The sequence below is a fragment of the Emys orbicularis genome, chromosome 11 (assembly GCF_028017835.1).
Source record: "Emys orbicularis isolate rEmyOrb1 chromosome 11, rEmyOrb1.hap1, whole genome shotgun sequence".
Taxonomy (NCBI): Eukaryota; Metazoa; Chordata; order Testudines; family Emydidae; genus Emys; species Emys orbicularis.
In genome coordinates, this window is record NC_088693.1 from 18,288,461 (window position 1) to 18,305,982 (window position 17,522).

The 17,522-nt window shown below is 40.5% G+C and overlaps 1 protein-coding gene across 1 annotated transcript in view; it reads left to right on the forward strand.

Moving 5' to 3' along the window:
- Window positions 1–10,100, forward strand: part of RAB3GAP1 (RAB3 GTPase activating protein catalytic subunit 1) — a 43,593-nt gene extending 33,493 nt beyond the window's left edge. Inside the window, exons 18-25 of the mRNA XM_065413106.1 lie at window positions 624–761; window positions 1,879–2,106; window positions 2,716–2,812; window positions 2,892–2,995; window positions 3,144–3,259; window positions 4,835–4,937; window positions 7,416–7,436; window positions 8,501–10,100. Of these exons, the coding sequence (XP_065269178.1) occupies window positions 624–761; window positions 1,879–2,106; window positions 2,716–2,812; window positions 2,892–2,995; window positions 3,144–3,259; window positions 4,835–4,937; window positions 7,416–7,436; window positions 8,501–8,743 (1,050 nt within the window). The 3' untranslated portion in view covers window positions 8,744–10,100. The remainder of the gene's footprint in view (window positions 1–623; window positions 762–1,878; window positions 2,107–2,715; window positions 2,813–2,891; window positions 2,996–3,143; window positions 3,260–4,834; window positions 4,938–7,415; window positions 7,437–8,500) is intronic.
- Window positions 10,101–17,522: the final 7,422 nt, after the last annotated feature.

Genomic DNA, 17,522 nt, shown 5'->3' on the forward strand with positions numbered 1-17,522 from the left:
CCAACTCACAATATGTACTAGTGTCAGAAGCGCAAATGTTCTGTGGTAAAAGTGTAAATTTAACATTCTGCTTTGGAGTTTCTCCTGAGACACAGCAGTGCAGCAGGAACTGAGGGGGTGGTTCACCCACACAGCCTGATATAGCCTTGGTATGGGGTACGAGGATACCAGTGGCATATATGCAGGCCAAATGGACACTGTTAATGAAAATCTCTGATCAAGTGTGCCTGGGGTGCATGCACATTAAGAGTGGGGCACTCATAGGGACACACATCTCGAGGAACTACAGTTATTGCACAGGATGAGTAACCATTTCTTTCGTGAATCAGCTTGTATACACTGAAAAGTTACATTGGCATAGCTGCATCTCTCAGGAGTATGAAAAATCTACACCCCTGAGAGATGTAGTGAAGCTGATCTAACCCCTGGTGTACACTGTGCTTAGGTCAATGGGAGAATACTTCCGGTGACCTAGTTACTTGCCCTCAGGACAACCACTCCCATCACTGTAATAAGTGTCTGCACTGTAGTTCTCCAGTTGTACAGCTGCTGCAGCATTGTAATTGTAGACACCGCCTAAGTCCTTTTGTGAATCTAGCCCTTCGTCTTTTTCAACATTACAGGAACCAGCACCCATGACGGAAGATCTACTGGAAGAACAGTCTGAAGTATTGGCTAAACTGGGAACATCAGCAGAAGGAGCTCACCTTCGGGCACGCATGCAGAGTGCTTGCTTACTCTCAGATATGGAGTCTTTTAAGGTATATGCTGTTTGCAGAGTTCTCTGGGACTATTCTGACATGAGCAAGCTGGGATAGTTGGTCAAGATGACTAATTTGCAGGATCTCTTGACAGCTGTTTTCTTCCCTTGCTGTCTGTTTTAAACTTGGCTATTCTTTTCCTAAATGAAAATTTCAGGGTACATTTAAAAATTCACGGTTTATAATTCTTCTAAAGCTTAAAATTAAAATCTGTTAATAAAAAAAACCCTAAAAGTAGGTATGTGTACCACACTGCTTAGAGATGCAACACTTCATAGTAACTTTCCTAGCACAAGCTGTTTTGAAAACCTAAAGTAGCAATGTAAAATATGACTTAAAGGAAGGTGGGGGCATATTCAATATGGCAAGGTTTACTGCGTGGACAACCATGCCTTCTGGTGACAATATAGGAGCAGAAACGAATTGTGCCATTCTTAAATGAGGCTTTATAACTTATTGGGAGCGTTTGATTTGCAAAATAAAAGTTAATAGGCTGCTCTCATTTAATGATTTGGTACAAAAAATGAAGTTGGATGGCAAGTATGCATTGGCACTTTTATTGGCATTAAAACAAGTGGTGTTTGCCACCTGTTTCATTAACCAATACAAACCTTAGTTTAGAAAGTATTTTAATGCAGCCTATGACTTTTTCAGGCACTGAGTGATGACAGCGTGATTTTTATTTTCCATCTCCATTTTTTTTTACCAAGTCACAAGAATTTATTGTAAATCTCCTTTTCTCATGCTAATTGGAATCGCATGTGTTAAACCTCTTTTGCAACATTGACGAGGCAAACGCCTAATTTTGAGCTTGCTTGAAATAACTGGTAAACCTGTACTGATTTGTATAAGTCAGAGGATGCATTTTTTCAATGCGTTGTCTTTCCATTGCTATGTACCATTTAATAATGTGAATGTTCAGTGCTTTTCTAGTGCCCCTTTTCTAGTGCTCACCCAGTGAGTTGGTGATTTGTGATTAGAACTCAGGAGTTCCTGGCTCCTAGTCCTTAGCTCAGTCCACCAAACCACATTGCCCTGTTAACCAGATTGTATATAGAGAAAGTCTATTAAAAATGTAATAAAATATATTTTATCTTATTTTTTTCTTCCATTCTAGGCAGCTAACCCTGGTTGTTGCCTGGAGGATTTTGTGAGATGGTACTCTCCTCGAGATTACATTGAAGAGGAAGTGGTTGATGAAGAGGGGAATAGAGTACTTAAGGGTGAACTGAGTGCCCGAATGAAGATTCCTAGCAACATGTGGGTAGAGGCATGGGAAACAGCAAAGCCAGTTCCAGCCCGGAGGCAGAGGCGACTGTTTGATGATACCAGAGAGGCCGAGAAGGTAAAAAGCTCTGTGTTGTGGTAGTCTGTTCTGTGATTCCTAGTAAACACGTAATGGTCTATTATGAAAGATTTAACCAGTAACTTGTAATTGCACTATATTTTGTTCGTTCTAATTATTAAACTGTTACACTTGAATGCCCTAGCATTACTCAGAATACGAACTTGAATACAATGGACTGCTTTTTTGCCAGTATAACTGTTCTTAGAATGACTTTCTGAAATTTGAATAAATAATACAGTTGCCTTTTGAAAACATGTCCAACTGTAACTTGGTAAGTTGTATTACTTAGGGACTTATTTGCATTTCTAATAAACGAAACAAAGATTTTGATTAAATTCAGTGCTTTAATTTCTTGAAACTTTCATTATTTGCAGTTTCTTTGCTTACTGTTGTAGTGGGGTTAGAATTGCAAATTACAGATGAGAAAGACTTAAGTCCCATCTCCCTGCAGAATATTTTCTGGAGCTTTGTTATAGAGATTTTATCATGAGGATTTTAATGTTCTGTTTTTGCAATTAAAACATTGGTGCTCATCAGACATAGTTAATCTTATTTTTGGTTAAATGAATTTTGTCATTAATATATTAATTTTTTGACATACCATAGGTGCTTCACTATCTTGCAGTTCAGAAACCAGCTGACCTTGCAAGGCATCTTTTGCCTTGTGTCATCCATGCAGCTGTACTAAAGGTAAAGGAAGAAGGTAAATAACATATAATAAGTAATTAAAATGTTTTTAAGAGCAGTGATGATACTATGACTAAAGTTGTGTTGTTTTTTAGAAACGCTGGAAGATATCGCTTCAGTTAAGAAGATTATTAAACAGATAATATCTCATTCCAGTAAAGTTCTAAGATTTCCAAACCCAGAGGACAAAAAATTGGAAGTAAGCCCGTCATGTTAGCCAGGGATAAAAACTTTGCAGATCTCAGTACTGTCTATAGTGTGTGTTTAAAATGCTGATTTTTTTTTTTCTTCTCTTCCTTTCTTCACCCTCCGCCCCCCCCGGTTCAAAAAACCCCACCCTTATACAGGAAATCATTGCTCAGATTATGAGTGCAGAAGCTATCATTGCCAGGGCAAGGTCACTGAAAGCAAAATTTGGGATAGAGAAATGTGACCAGGAGGAGGAAAAAGAAGATCTGGAAAGGTGACTGATACTTTATTAGTTTACTCTCTTTGGTGCTTCTCCACATATTTTTCTAGGTTCCACAGCTTAGACAATGGGGAGTAGTAATGATAATGCAGATCGCCAAGAAACCACAACACATGAGAGAGACACTTCAAAGAATGATGTTTATAACTCTTTGTAGGCGGAAACATTTCTAGAGGGTTCCTGTCCTACGCATTGGGGATGCCAAATGCAATGTAATGTAATCTATCCATCTCTTTGAAAATATTGTGCAATGTGGACTTATTTTAATACAGTCAACTTTTTATGTAAATGTGATAAGAGTATCTAGTGTCTCTCTTACCTGTCTTGTGCATGTGAAAGTGCACAAGTTGAACTTCCTAAGTTGTTTGAGACCTACTGATGAGACATGTTATATAAGAACCAGGCATTTTATTTATTTATTTATTACTGTCCTGTGCATGATGTAGAATGAAATATCCAAAAGAACCATTTCTCCCATTATTTTTCTTACTAATATGAAGTGCTGTATTGAAGCACTATAAGAAAACTAGTGAATAGGAGCCAGTTAGCCCATGATTTTTTTTCTGTTCTGCACCACACAGAAACCGTGTGACTGTTTATTCCTTAGTCCGGCTAAACATGTGAATGTTAAAAAGTTGAATATTGGAAGAGGCTAAATTCTTAGGGCTAAGGTGGTTGCTGTGCTAGGATGAGAGGGGTTCCTTCACTCTTGGTGTTGGGACTCTTTGGAGGAGCCATTCCTGACTAGGACCAACCCTCCCTGCTAGAAATTCTCCTAATTTCCGTCCTGTGTTCTTAATGTGCTCGCTTCCCCCAACTGCAGATTCTTGATTCCTCCCTGAAATTGGGAGCCAGCAGGGGGAAGATTGGACACATTGGCCAGGGTTGGTTAAGAGACAATAAACTCTAATGAGGCAGCTAGAAGCTGAGTCAGCAGCACAGGAGGTGAGTAAGCGTAGGAGGGGTTGCCTTTTCCAGCCCTGCGGGAGGGTTTAGGAATGGAGATAAGAGTTGCAGTCCCTGTTGAGATGGAGTGAAAGAAGTAGAGGGACAGATGTGTATACCACAGATGAGGGATCCAAGAGTTAAGACTTAGAAAAAATCCTGGTAATGTAATGTCATGTGCAATACTGGAAAAATAGTAAGTTTCTAAACTGGACATTCAGATTTAATTTTGAATGTATGTTTTCCTAATAGTGCTCTTCATGCTGGAACTGTTTTTATACTCAAGCTAGATGGGGAGCTAGCTTTAGTACACCTCTACCCTGATATAACGCTGTCCTCAGGAGCCAAAAAATCTTACCGCGTTATAGGTGAAACCGTGTTGTATCGAACTTGCTTTGATCTGCTGGAGCGCAGCCCTGTTCCCCCCCCCCCCCCCCCCCCGGAGCGCTGCTTTACCGCGTTATATCCGAATTCGTGTTATATTGGTTCACGTTATATTGGGGTAGAGGTGTAGTTCTTACAGGAAAGAGTCTTGAAGATGTCATGTGAAAATAATTAAGAACTGATACAGTTAAGAGCTTGGATGCTCACCTTTTCCTTCCTTTCATTATTTTGTACTTCCAGGTTTGTAAATTGTCTTCTGGAACAGCCAGAAGTATCAGTCATTGGTGCAGGAAGAGGACCTGCTGGTAGTATCATCCACAAGTTATTTGTGAATGCCCAGAGGGTAAGCTGGAATTTTCAATTGATTCGCTGATACCTTTAATTTAGACATTATGAGGCAACAACTCTCCATGTGATGCTGATTTCTTTCTATCTATAAATAGGCATGCATTTTTTATAAATATGCACAAGTTTTTTTTTTCTTCCTGTGAAAACAATTTTGGCAATAGTAGAACTTTAACTACATGAAGAAAGGAGAACAAAAGCCATGGGATATTCTAAAACTGTGGATGTGGGTAGGTAGACAGCCATCTAAGTGAAGTGAAGCTCACTTTGAAATATGACTAACAATGCCATTGTGTGATTCTACACTTGTATCTAGCTTTCCAGATCAAATGTGCTCAGTTTATAAATAAAGATTTTTTTACTTCTAGCCCTGCAAACTCTTCTGGGTTCTGAGTTAAAATGGGTTTTTTACTTTATCACTGGTGGTAAAGGTTTTGCAGGCCAAAATCTGCTCTTTGTGACTTTTCTGCAGTTCTGTTGTCTCAGTGGATTGGCACAAGTATTTCGGATTGAGACTTTGCTTAGTAAACAATTATGTTGATGATGCACAAGAATGAAGAGCCCCACTCTCTCTCCTTTAGCTGTGTTGGCTTTGCAGGGCTTAACAGAAAAAAAGCGGTACAGATGTATTTTTGTCAATAAAAGAAGTGGATATGACTCAGTACATGCAGGGAGCAGATCTGATAGGTAAGCTGCTACTATTTTTAGGTAGTAACTTTCAGAGTAGACTTGCACTTTGAGCCTGCAATAATATGCTCTGCAATATGTGGGCACAAAAAACAAAAGTTCAAAAAATCTAGCCCAGTATCTTTGACTATTTAATCTTGCCCTTGTGATTTATAAGAAGATAAAATACTCAGTAGTTTGGCCCATTCCCTTTTCTACCTCTGCAGTCAGTCTCTCTCTCTCTCTCCTTTTTTTTTTTTTCTTTTGGGGTGGGGGGAACACACGACGGACCATTCAGTTCTAATTCATTCCAGTTGCTCCCCTTCTTTTGCTAATATGCTAATGGTTTTTAAAATATGATGACCGAAACTTATCTTATTCAGTATTCTGAGGACAGTTGTGGCTGTTGCATTGTTAGAACTGTGCCCAGCGATAGTGAGTTCTCTTGGCAGAACACTTTCACAAAATTCAAGAGCTTATAGATTTTTGCCATTTCATTAATCTGGAAATTGTGCATCATTGCAATCAAGAGTGTCGCTTCTTTTTAAACTATAAAACAGCATAAAATATTTGTATTGAGACTAATGAACCTGCTTGTGACACTTGACCAATTATATTTGTAGTGTGCTGAAAGGTGCAATTGCACGTTGATATCCATAGCCTGTTCCTACTTTATATTTTTTTCATTGTTAGCATTTTTACTGACTCGGCCAGGTGGTGAAACTGCAGTGTTTATCACCTGGATAGCCCTACTGGCCTCTTTGTAGGGTTTGTTTTGATTCGTCTTTAGCAATACTACCAAGCATTCAGCAACTCTTATGTTGCCAGCCACATACTGATCTTGTAAGCTGTGGCAATTTTAACTTTTTCCCCAAGTCAGAGTGGTGTAACAGATGTTCTGTTTTTGTTCTCAAATATGTTATTGTAATAATTGAAAGATTTCTTATCCAGTGAACTGGGATTATAGAAATGGGCTCTTATTAACTTAAAGTAGAGATTTATTTTTATCAGTTAAAATGCTGAGATTTGCTAAAAGGACTTTAACTTTGTTGTATCCAATTTTCCCTATGCAACTGAATTCTGCTGCGGATATAACACATGTAACCCCATCCTGTGGGTTTTTTTCACTTTTTATCAAAGGCTTCTTTCTTCTATTTACAATTTTTTTTTTTTTTTTTTTTTGAGAAAGGCCCACCTATGTATAATGTTGCAAAATGCAATAAAGCTACAAAGCATACATATAGTATGCTTTGCCCTTTGCCTTGCCTTTGCCCTTTGCCTTGCTGGTAGACTTCTGATTAAGTGCAGCATTTAGTAGTTCCAAAACTTCAGCAGAAGTTTCTAATGTTTGTTAAAGTTTAATGCTGAAGATATATGTAAATTAAAGACTTTGACTTCTTTCAGGCAGAAATAATCCAAGCTATCTCCCTATGGGGGGCATTACTAGTTGAAACTTTATTGTTATTATTGATGGGACAAAAATTTAGCTTGCTATTAAATAGCAAGTTTCATTTCCAAAAATTGTTTCAGCAGCTACTTGTTGGTTAAATATAACCTGATTGACAGACTTATTATTTACTAAGTTCTGACCCTGGACTCCTGTGTATAAATTGTGTAACAATGTATGTTACATCTGTTGTGTTCTCAAAGTATATGTTTGTTACAATAGCTCTCCTGACAGAAACACTCTTGAATTCAGTATATGGTGTCTTTAAAACACTCTTAAAATCTCTGTCTAACCTTTGTAAGTTATCTGACTTGCGTTTGTTTCTATCTTTCATCATTGGTTCTCTTCTCATCCCTTCTCAAGATGACTGAATCTTCTGATGAGGTAACTAGCTTTTGTCCCTTGTTTCCTGCTCATCTTCCTAGCTTCATGTAAGGGCATAGAGAATAGCTTTTGAGTAGATATAGTATAACAGCATCATATGATTTGTACGTATCACATATCTTAAGCATAAAAATTATTCTCTCTCTCCACTTTCAAACTGACTACTCATCCACAGATTTTTGAAACTTAATAAGATGTGAAAAAACAGAGTTTGTAAAAACACTAAACATCTCATCTAATGAAGTTTAAATATGAGAAGTTAATTCTTTATGAAGCAGAGGCTTTTCACAGTGCATCCTGTTTTTGTCTGTTCGAAATATTGTGGATATTGCCATTGTACTAAACATAAACATTAAGTTGTTCACTGGTTGGGATCAGCAACATAAAATAGCGCTAGCTGTACTGTAGCTCATTTGCTCTGCCATCGTAGACCACAGTAACCCCACTTCTTGGCCAGTAAAAATATGATATATTGCAGAGTTTTCTCATTGGGTATGTCTGTACAGTAAAGAACCCTGCCCCCCCGCAGGGTCCCAGAGCTTGGGCTCCAGCCTGAGCCCAGAAGTCTAGGATAGCAATGAAAAAGTCTGAGCCCAAGTCGGCTGGCACAGCCAGCTGCAGGTTTGTTTTGCTGTGCAGACATGCCTATTGAGTCTGGAAATGGGCAATGATTTTAGTGCAGTCTAGGACGTGGCCTGTGTAGTGGCACTAATACTTTGAGGGGATACTGTCTTTAGACTTTTGTAGCCCCACTCAGACATGTCTGGATAATAAGGGAAGTACCGTGAGCCCTAACTGAAAAATTAAGCATTTTTCCTATTCATATTTCTTGTCTCCCATGGTGTCAAAAGTGAAAGTGAAAGATGGACTAGCTTTACCAGCTGCATGTATAAGGTTCTTACATCTGAGTGTGTGCAGTGCTATTCCTTAGTGTCTTACTTTGTGTCTACATGTAGCCTTTTGGTGTGTAATTTACCACATTTTGTTTTTCTCTTTCAAAATAATTTCTGATGTTGGTGTTGAGAATAACTTGCCCTTAAGCAAAGCTTCTGGTTCTGTTTAAGGCTGCCACAATGACTTCACTCGATGAAGAACTGAAGAGGTCAGGCTCATCAGATGAACGGAGACTGAACTTAGGAGCAGTTGCAGATTTCCCACCGCCTGCAGGCCGGGAGCTCATTTTACGCATAACTGTACCTCGACCTGCACCTTACTCTAAACCACTGCCTCAGCGTATGTACAGTGTAATCACAAAAGAGGATTTTCGACTTGCTGGTGCCTTTTCAGCTGATACAACATTCTTCTGATGTCGCTAGTTATCCTGTATGTCTAAGTGGAACACTATTCCTCTCTGTCTCCATGGAAATAAACACTGTGGTCAAGGGGGGGGCGGGTAATACTGTTGTAATTAGTGATCAAGAATAACTTTTCCTTAAGGAGTCGAACCAGGATCTCAGAGCGATGCCTGCATCAACCCTTATTTCTGATATTTGGGACAGCTCTATAAGTTATTAGACATTTCTCCAACTGTCTAAAAATCTCCCCTCTGTCCAAAGATTTGGACATTTTTGCATTAGCTAGTTTAACAATGGACACTTCACTGGACAAATACTTCATGTTGAAATTATAGTGCAGTATGTGCTGCTTTTCAGTTCCTAATCTAGTCCTACTAAAGTTGTGTTAGGCAGTCTATTTGAAGTGTAAACATTAAATAGTTGTATTTATTATCATATATAATCTTAAATTCTGGATATTTTTGGTGACTTTTTCACTGAATTCCAATGGCTGATTTTAAAATGCTGTTACATTTTGCTCAAACTATCTAGAGAAAATTCAATCTTGTGCTAAACTCTTAACATGCAGTATTTGCCTGAAAAAAGCGCTGGATTACATGCATTGGGTAGCTTTTTCCTCTGAACTGCTGAAATGGATATTTTTGGCTATAACAGGGTATTAAGCCTAAAAATCAAATAGCCTTAAATTTATCATTTACAATTTTCGAGCTTTTATGTCGTCCTGCCTTGGAAGTAAGCATGCTTCCAACTTCAGTATAGACACGCATTAGCTCTGCTTCAGCTAGTGTGCTAAAAATAGCAGTGGGGCCATGGTGCCTCAGGCTAGCTGCCAAAATACAGTCAGCCCTGACTCCCTGGGAACATATTTGGCCAGCTAACCCGAGCCATTGTGGCCACACTGCTTTTTTAAGTGCACTAGCTCAAGCAGAGCTAATGTGTCTGTCTACTCAAGCTGGGAAGCATACTCACAGCTACAGTAAAGAAATACCTTAAATGTGAGACAGCTGGGCCAAAACTATATGTAAATCATGATTACTTAAGCAACTTACTGATGCTTATAGATAGATCTTCATGACACATAGTGTACAGCATGCATCTGTGTTCCTGTTGATTTGGTAATAAAAGTATTATGAAACAAATCTGAATCCCATGCTGTAAACTGATTCTGTCAAATATGCAAACAGTATGATTTTAATGTATGTGGTGATGTAATAAGGAAAGGATTATTTTAAAGCAACAACTTGTTGTGGTCTGAATCAGCAAAGGATCATAGCTGCGTTGTAAACACATGTCAAAATGGCTGTGAAACACAGTTTTGTTGCTTGCACCTATTTGTCTTTGGACACTATACAATAAATCTTAAAATATAATTGGCTATTGAAATTGTTCAGTTTACTTGTTCAGTTAAAGTGGCAGTACCTCAGACAATACACGTGCTAGGTATTAATGTACAAGTTGACTCAGGAACAAAATCACTTGCAGTAACAGCTTAAAATTTTGACAAACTGGGAGGATGCCTATCTCTTCTCTTCATGACAATGTGTGAACATCCAAAGGTTTGGGATCTTGACTACTTTTGCTACTTGAGGTGCAATGTTCAAAAGTGCCTACGGCCCAGATCCTCAAAGGTATTTAGGTGCCTAACTCCCATTCATTTTGTTGTGAATAAATACCATTTGAGCATCTGTACCTAAATGACATTCCTTTTTTCTGAGTATTATTGTAAAACTTAGGGTGTTGTATTAGGAACAGGTGTCCCACCTGGCTTAGACTTATCACAGTAGAAGTGGTGTCTAATAGAACCGTACTCTCGAGTAGACCAAATAAGCAACCACATTCTAAGGAATGATGGTCAGAAGCCCTTACGAATTATACCAGAGCTGGCATGGGACCAGGTTCATATTTGAGAGGGTAACTACCTAAACTCTATGTTTAGAGGTGAGGAAAGTCTTTCACATGCCAGTTTTGTGATAGAACTTTAACTGATTTTTCCCTTCCCCTCCCATTTTCCAGGTGCAAGGACCTACTAAGATAAGAAATCTTGGTGTGAACTTTTGTACTATGCCTTTCCCATATTCTTAAACCAATTCACATGGTCACAGTACCTGCAAAGTGTAGCTAACTTTCTTTTAGGGGGAAAAAAAAGGCAAAACCCCTCCATGTATAGTAGTCCCTGGTATCATGTCCTTTTAAAACTTTATTCCTAGCATAGACATCACTGCATTCTGTTCTCCTGAAGGATTTTGTATAATGCTAGTGTTGAGCAATTAACTGATTTTTTTTGGGGGGGGGGTTCAGTGGCAATTCTGAAAAATAAAGGGCGGGGGAGGAATTTCTCTTCGACCCAAAATGAATTAAAAAAAAAAATTGGAAAATTTTTTGATGAATTTCAGGTCGACCAGATCAACCCAGAATGGAGGAGTGGTGATGTCCTTTAACTTTTAGCCTAGTGGTTACAGCACTTAGGTGGGGTACATTTTCCCCTCTACCTGCTATTTTTTGGTAATAGCACACTATTACTGAAAAATTGCTTACGTTCTCATTTTACCATATAATTATAAAATAAATTGGAATATAACTACTGTACTTATATTTCAGTGTATAGTACAGAGAGGAGTATAAACAAGTCATTGTCTATATGAAATTTTAGTTTGTACTGAATTTGTTAATGCTTTTTATGTAGCCTGTTATAAAACTAGGCAAATATCTAAATGAGTTGATGTATCCCCTGGCAGACCTCCGCATACCCCTGCCTTAATCAACAGACTAGAGTCATTCTCATGCTTTCCCTGGTCCAGGGACTATTCACTGTGATATATAGAGTGGCAATTCATGGTCATTCATAACTTATACATGATGGAACAGCTTCAAAAGAAGAGCTTGAGAGAGATCCACACCAGAATTTCCGCAGAAGCCTGAGTGAAGGCACTATTTTGGGGAGAGGGGAGAGACCCAAGTGTGACAGGTTCCCCCCAGGGTGCCACCTGGAACTGGGGTACCACTGAGCCCCCTGACCCACCAGCTTTGGATCCCTCTCACACTGCACTGCTGTGACAAGCTGCAAAGCCCTCCAGCCTGCACTTTCACCAGGATTCATACAGATAGGGACACACGCAGGCTCTCTAACCACCAGCTTCCCAGCCTGGGACCCACGTACTGTCCTGCCCTGGTCAAATCTGGCCATTATACGGGTTAATACCTGGTCTGCCTCTCCATCAATGGGAAGAGAACAATGCACACTTGTGACCAAGCAGAGATTTTCCCCAAGCACTCCAGTCAAAGCTCACTGAAATGGCAGCCTCACTTTAAATATAGTGTGAGTATATTGCAGAGAATTCTCATTCAGTATGTTTACACAGCAAAGAAAAACCCACGGCTGGCCCATGTTGTTTTGTTGCTGTGTAGACTTCTGGGCTCAGGCTGGAACCAAAGATTGTACTGAAGTAAATCTATAATACAGGCTAGTTTGGTATCCTTACTTGGCATAGCCTCTTCTGCATTAATGTTCTGTTTATCTTTTTACAGGCACCTTCTGCATATCATGTTTTAATCTACTCTAGCAGCTCCTCACTTATGTCTGCAAAAGAATTTCTTGCTGCAAAAGGATTCCAAGTCTTTCAGAATCCCTGAAGCTCACTTATGTACAGTCGTGCCAGTGGGGGAATCTCTCTCTGCATAAGGACCAAAAAACCTACAAGCCATAAGTAAAAATGGATTGGTGACTCTTGGCTTTGTAGTGTTTTAGAGGGTCCTGGATTTTGTCAAACCTTTCCTGCTGTGGTCCTTCCTCTGAGTCTACTCCTATGTGGAGGAGCCTCTGAGAGGAGTTTAATAACTCATATCTGAAGTATACAGTGTCCCCTTATATTGCTGCCTCCTGAAGTTCCTGGGTTTGATGCTCTGATAAGTGTCATCTAAGAAAGGGTTTGAGTTACTGGGCTCCTCACCTTGGCTATTGTCACTACCAATACCTTGGGGGCAGACCAAAAGATGATGTTTCGTAATGGTAGGATCAAGGTGAACAAGGGAAGTTGCCAAAGACAGGGCCTGATGGGTATATGCAGAGAAGTTTTGATCAGGTCCACTGGCATAGGAGGGTCTGTTGGGTCGACTGCAGAGTTTCCATCCTGAATTTCATTATCTTGGTTCATTCTGTTTTTTTAATCTTATGGATGAAGAAAATGGGGGTAGAACCCTGAGCACCATTTTTTCTTGGGGGACAGATAGATGTGAGATCTGTTTCAGAATGGTCTGATTCAAGGTCGGAGAGGGAATGAAAAAGGGATGTGCAGGAACCTGTAGCAACACTCCTGAGGAGCCAGGGGTCCAAGAATGGGATATCCTATCCCTATTTCTGGACAGAGGCAGGTCTGCTTGGACTGGAAGGAAGGATTGGGCCCATTCATTGAGCTGAACTTACCTCTGGTATATCGAGGTCCTAGCTCCTGGAATAAGGGGAGTCCTTCTCTGGTACTTTTGTGTTTGAAGTAGAAATGAGAAAAGTTCCTGCCCTTATACAAAGGCTTCTTGAAGTTTGCTGGATCAAATGCTTCAGTTTAACCACCTTATTTGGGTACAACCTTATGAAGCCTTTGCTCAAACAGGATTCCATCCTAGAATTTTGAGGCACAGAGAATTTACTATGCATAATAAGGCACCTCTTGGCATTCTGCCTGCTCTGTTTGGTTGCCTCCACCATGCTTGCAGAGGGAAGTACAAGTGTAAAGGAAGGAGCTTGGCAGGTGATCCTCTGGTGAATGATCCCCCAAAAGTCATCTCCTAGGTTGTGGGAGGGGGTTAAAGAATATTACTCACTGCAGTTGCCCCCATCTTTGGCTTTAAAAAGCTAGTGAGATCGCAAACACAGCTGTGGTGCTGAACTGACGTGCTAGTAGTTGAATGCTTAGAACTAAGCTGGAGTGAAGACAAAATCCCAAAATTTGATACCCAAGGCAGTTTCTACACCAGCCAAACGTTGGTCTTCTGTACCACGCTTTCTGAATTAGATTAATCTCATTACACAGATGCAACAGCTTTTGTAAGACTCAAATTTCAATAGTGTATTAACCAATTCTTTTTCTCTACTAGTAATTTACAGAGGCCATGTGGGTCTTGTCTATGCTGTGTAAAATGACAGCAAGTTAGCACCCCACTATCACCAAACTTGTGCGTGAACAATAAAAGAAAACATTTCAGTTTGAAGTTTTCAAGAGACTTATTTTTATTATATTTTAACAAGGAATATCCCTCTATCCTTTTAAAGCATTTCTGGCTGTAATACCAGACAGCCTCTTGTGAAGGCTCCTCTACTCTGTCAGAGTGCTGTTTTTCTCCCCATGTATCAGTCTTCTATTACTTTATTGCTTCAGATTTTTCCCACCGCATTGTTTATTGGCTATGCTAAGCAGTTTTTGTTATGCTCTCAGGTACTTGCAGAAAGAGGAGCAGTGCAAATGTCTCACACAGGGACAGAAGTCATGATCTAGATGTTTTTCTCTCAATTGGATACTGTGACTGGTTTTATGGCAAAGTAGAAGTTTTACCTGTGCACAAATGAACTTATTGTGGCAAACCAATCTTAAAAAGAAAGGCCACAGTATTATATTATTCTCTACTGACTGACTGCCGTTTCTAAGGTGGATGGCTCAGTGCTGGGACTTGTCCCTGCTTCATCCTCTTCTCTCATTCCACAGTATGTGCCCTGCTGTTACTGAGAAAAGGACAAAATATAGCATTTCATAAGGGTCATAAATAGCTTCCACTGTGGCTATTTACTCAGCTTTTGCTTCTTGTGCTACACAATCACACCCATCTCTTCTCCCGCTCATCTGCCTCCCTTGCTCCTGACCAGGGAAGCTGTGCATGTGCAGTAATTTTCCACCGATGTGAAAGAACCTTAGGCTAGGTCTACACTAAGGGGGGAGTCGATTTAAGATACGCAAATTCAGCTACGTGAATAGCATAGCTGAATTCAGCGTATCCTATTCGACTTATCCCGCTGTGAGGACGGCGGCAAATTGACTGCCACGGCTCCCCCGTCGACAGCGCTTACTCCTCCTGACAAGGTGGGAGTAAGCGTGTTGATTCAGGGATCGATTTATCCGTCTAGATGAGACGCGATAAATCGATCCCTGAGAGATCGATTTCTACCCGCCGATCTGGGCGGGTAGTGTAGACTAGCCCTTAGACAGCAGCCAATCTGAAACAGGAACCACTTCTGCTTGTGGTCATGCTGCCATAATACAAGTCTCCGAGGCGACTGCACACCTTTCTGAGGGCTTCAAATGCGGTGAGGCCATTCATAAAACCACCAGGAACATGTTGCAATGATGCATTGTGACTATGACACCAGGTGCTTCTAGCAGGGGCGGTTTGGGCATGGTGATTTCCAAACAGCTGAATAAAGAGAGATGTTTTTAACCCTTACCACAGACTATATGACTATGTGTCCAAGTACTCCGACCGGCAGCCCCATCTCCCTCAAATAAAATGGAACTCTTCACAGTTGGTCCAGCAGACTGACAACCTTACTCTCCCCTTCCCCACCTCCTCTACTATGTTCCTGCACAGGGAAAGGAAGGCGTAGTTCTGTTGTTTCAGTAACACACACTGAAGCAGCAGAGGTAAGAAAGGCAGACTGGCTTTCTCAGAGTACAATTTGAAACACTTTGTTAGTCCAAAATTCAAAAAAAGTCAAGTGACATTGAACTGAGGAGGTGTTTTATGGCTTCCATATCCATTATGTGTTAGAACTATGCTTTAAATTATTCAGAATTGTCAGATACTGTGGCTAGCTTCACTTTAATATGAGAAACCGGTGGCCTTGTTTTCCTATGACTCAGTTTCCTCTCTTGTTGGATTATGATGCTAGGCAGAGAGGCTGATTTTCTATTCTAATATGAGAATTACTACACTGAAACCAGTTTCCCCCCCCCCATTTATTTAATAAAAAAATCCTGTAACATGATACTATTGTACACCCTCCCAAAGACTGATTGCTACCCATAAGCCTGACAAGCTAAACCTTTACAGATTAGAGAACATTAATACTATACTTATCAAAAATTGAATGAAAATTGATATTAAAAAGAACTGCAAGCAGCTTGAACAGCTAGTGGGATTTCATTCTATAGCTTTAAGTCTCACAATATTGCCTGTGGCTCACAGACTGGATATTAAATAACTGAATTCTGTGATAGGGGAACAAACCCCCTGCTTTTGTGTCTACTTCAGTTATTTGTCCCCTCTTCCTAGCAGTTTCTGGTGGTCTAAAATTTAATCTGTTACAGCTTGTGCTATGGGTCTGAAAGGAGACTAAGAATTTTAGCTTTCAGTAAGTCCCCTTCTCATAGATAAAATAAAGGTCGAGCCAGGAGCTGTTCACTTTTTCACTGGCTTTGTTTTGCAGGAACAAATGGGGAGATTATCACAACAGCACAAATCCTAAGCAGTTTATAGATAATAAACTAGCAGTTACGTTTGTAATAGATTCAAGCTTCCCTAGAGCTAGTTTTACCCAGCGTTGGTAAAACTAGTCTCATCATGGTTTTACACTTCAGTGCACACATATGGAAGTCTTTCTACTCCCCTCCCCTTACTTCCTCACCATTCATGAACTTCACTCTGTATCCAACCAACAATGGTCAGATATTAGACAGAGGTACTACATGACTGTCTCTTAGCAGGGGCACATAAAACCACCTTCACAATGCTCCCAGCAGTTCATGGTGGGCCAGAGTTCAGCTGCACGTGTGTGACACTCTCCAGGGTACAGCCTGAACTGCTGTATTTCCTCAGCTCAGTAGCCTGTGGTGCCTTTTACACTGCTTTACTGTGAACAGCCACTACTCCTGGTCCTACTCATACACAGCCACTAGCATGTAAAATCACTCCCAGCTAAATACATGAATGCTCTCCCAACCACTCATGAATTACATTTAGGGTGGCACCTACAAATCCTTAGTCCCAGTCTTGTTCCCCAGAAATGTGCATCTTGGACTGCTCCATATTCTCCTGGCCAGTACAAGCTCATTGATAGTCCAGCATTCCAACACTGGGAAATGATTAGGAATAAGCCCTAAACTCACGATATTGTGGAAATTGCGGATCCTGCAATATTAGGCTTCCACTGCAGTTTCGACAAGGGCAGCCCAACTGTGCACAGGGTTGACAATCGGAACCCTGGCCACCCCTGAGCTGAGAACAGGAACCCCTGCTCTCAGCCCCAGGCGGCCAACAGTAGAAAATTGTAGAAAAGTAATAATGGACTTTATTAACGCAAATAAGGTCCATTGTTACTTTTTCACTATTTTCCATGGCTTCTCTGCAACTCAGCTACAATTTTTTAACAATCATCCCGTGATTCAAGTAGGACTCTATGCACCAGGCTTGTATTCTCAAGTAGAGGTTCCCCAACACTTCAATCCAAACACACTGGATTGGATAAAACAATTCTCCCCCCCCCTTAAGCTGCAACAATTCACAGGCTAGATTTCCTTTTCAGCCAGGCACCCCTCTCCCAATTCAATGTTCTTCAGGTATTCATTGATGCCGTGAGCAGAGAGATTGCAGGAGGAGCGAGAGGGGTGATGTGAAGGTCACGGTCTCTCATTTTTGTACCTCTCTTTGAGAATTACTCCCCGCCTGGGTGTGGATGAACAGTCCCCGGTGTACATGAGATTTGAATGGTCTCTGGGATGAAATGTAAGTTTCTTGTTTACACCTTCCCCCCCCCCCCCCACTGGTGAATGGACAGTTAAGCAGGTAATGGCCCTTTAGCACCTTTCTGGCA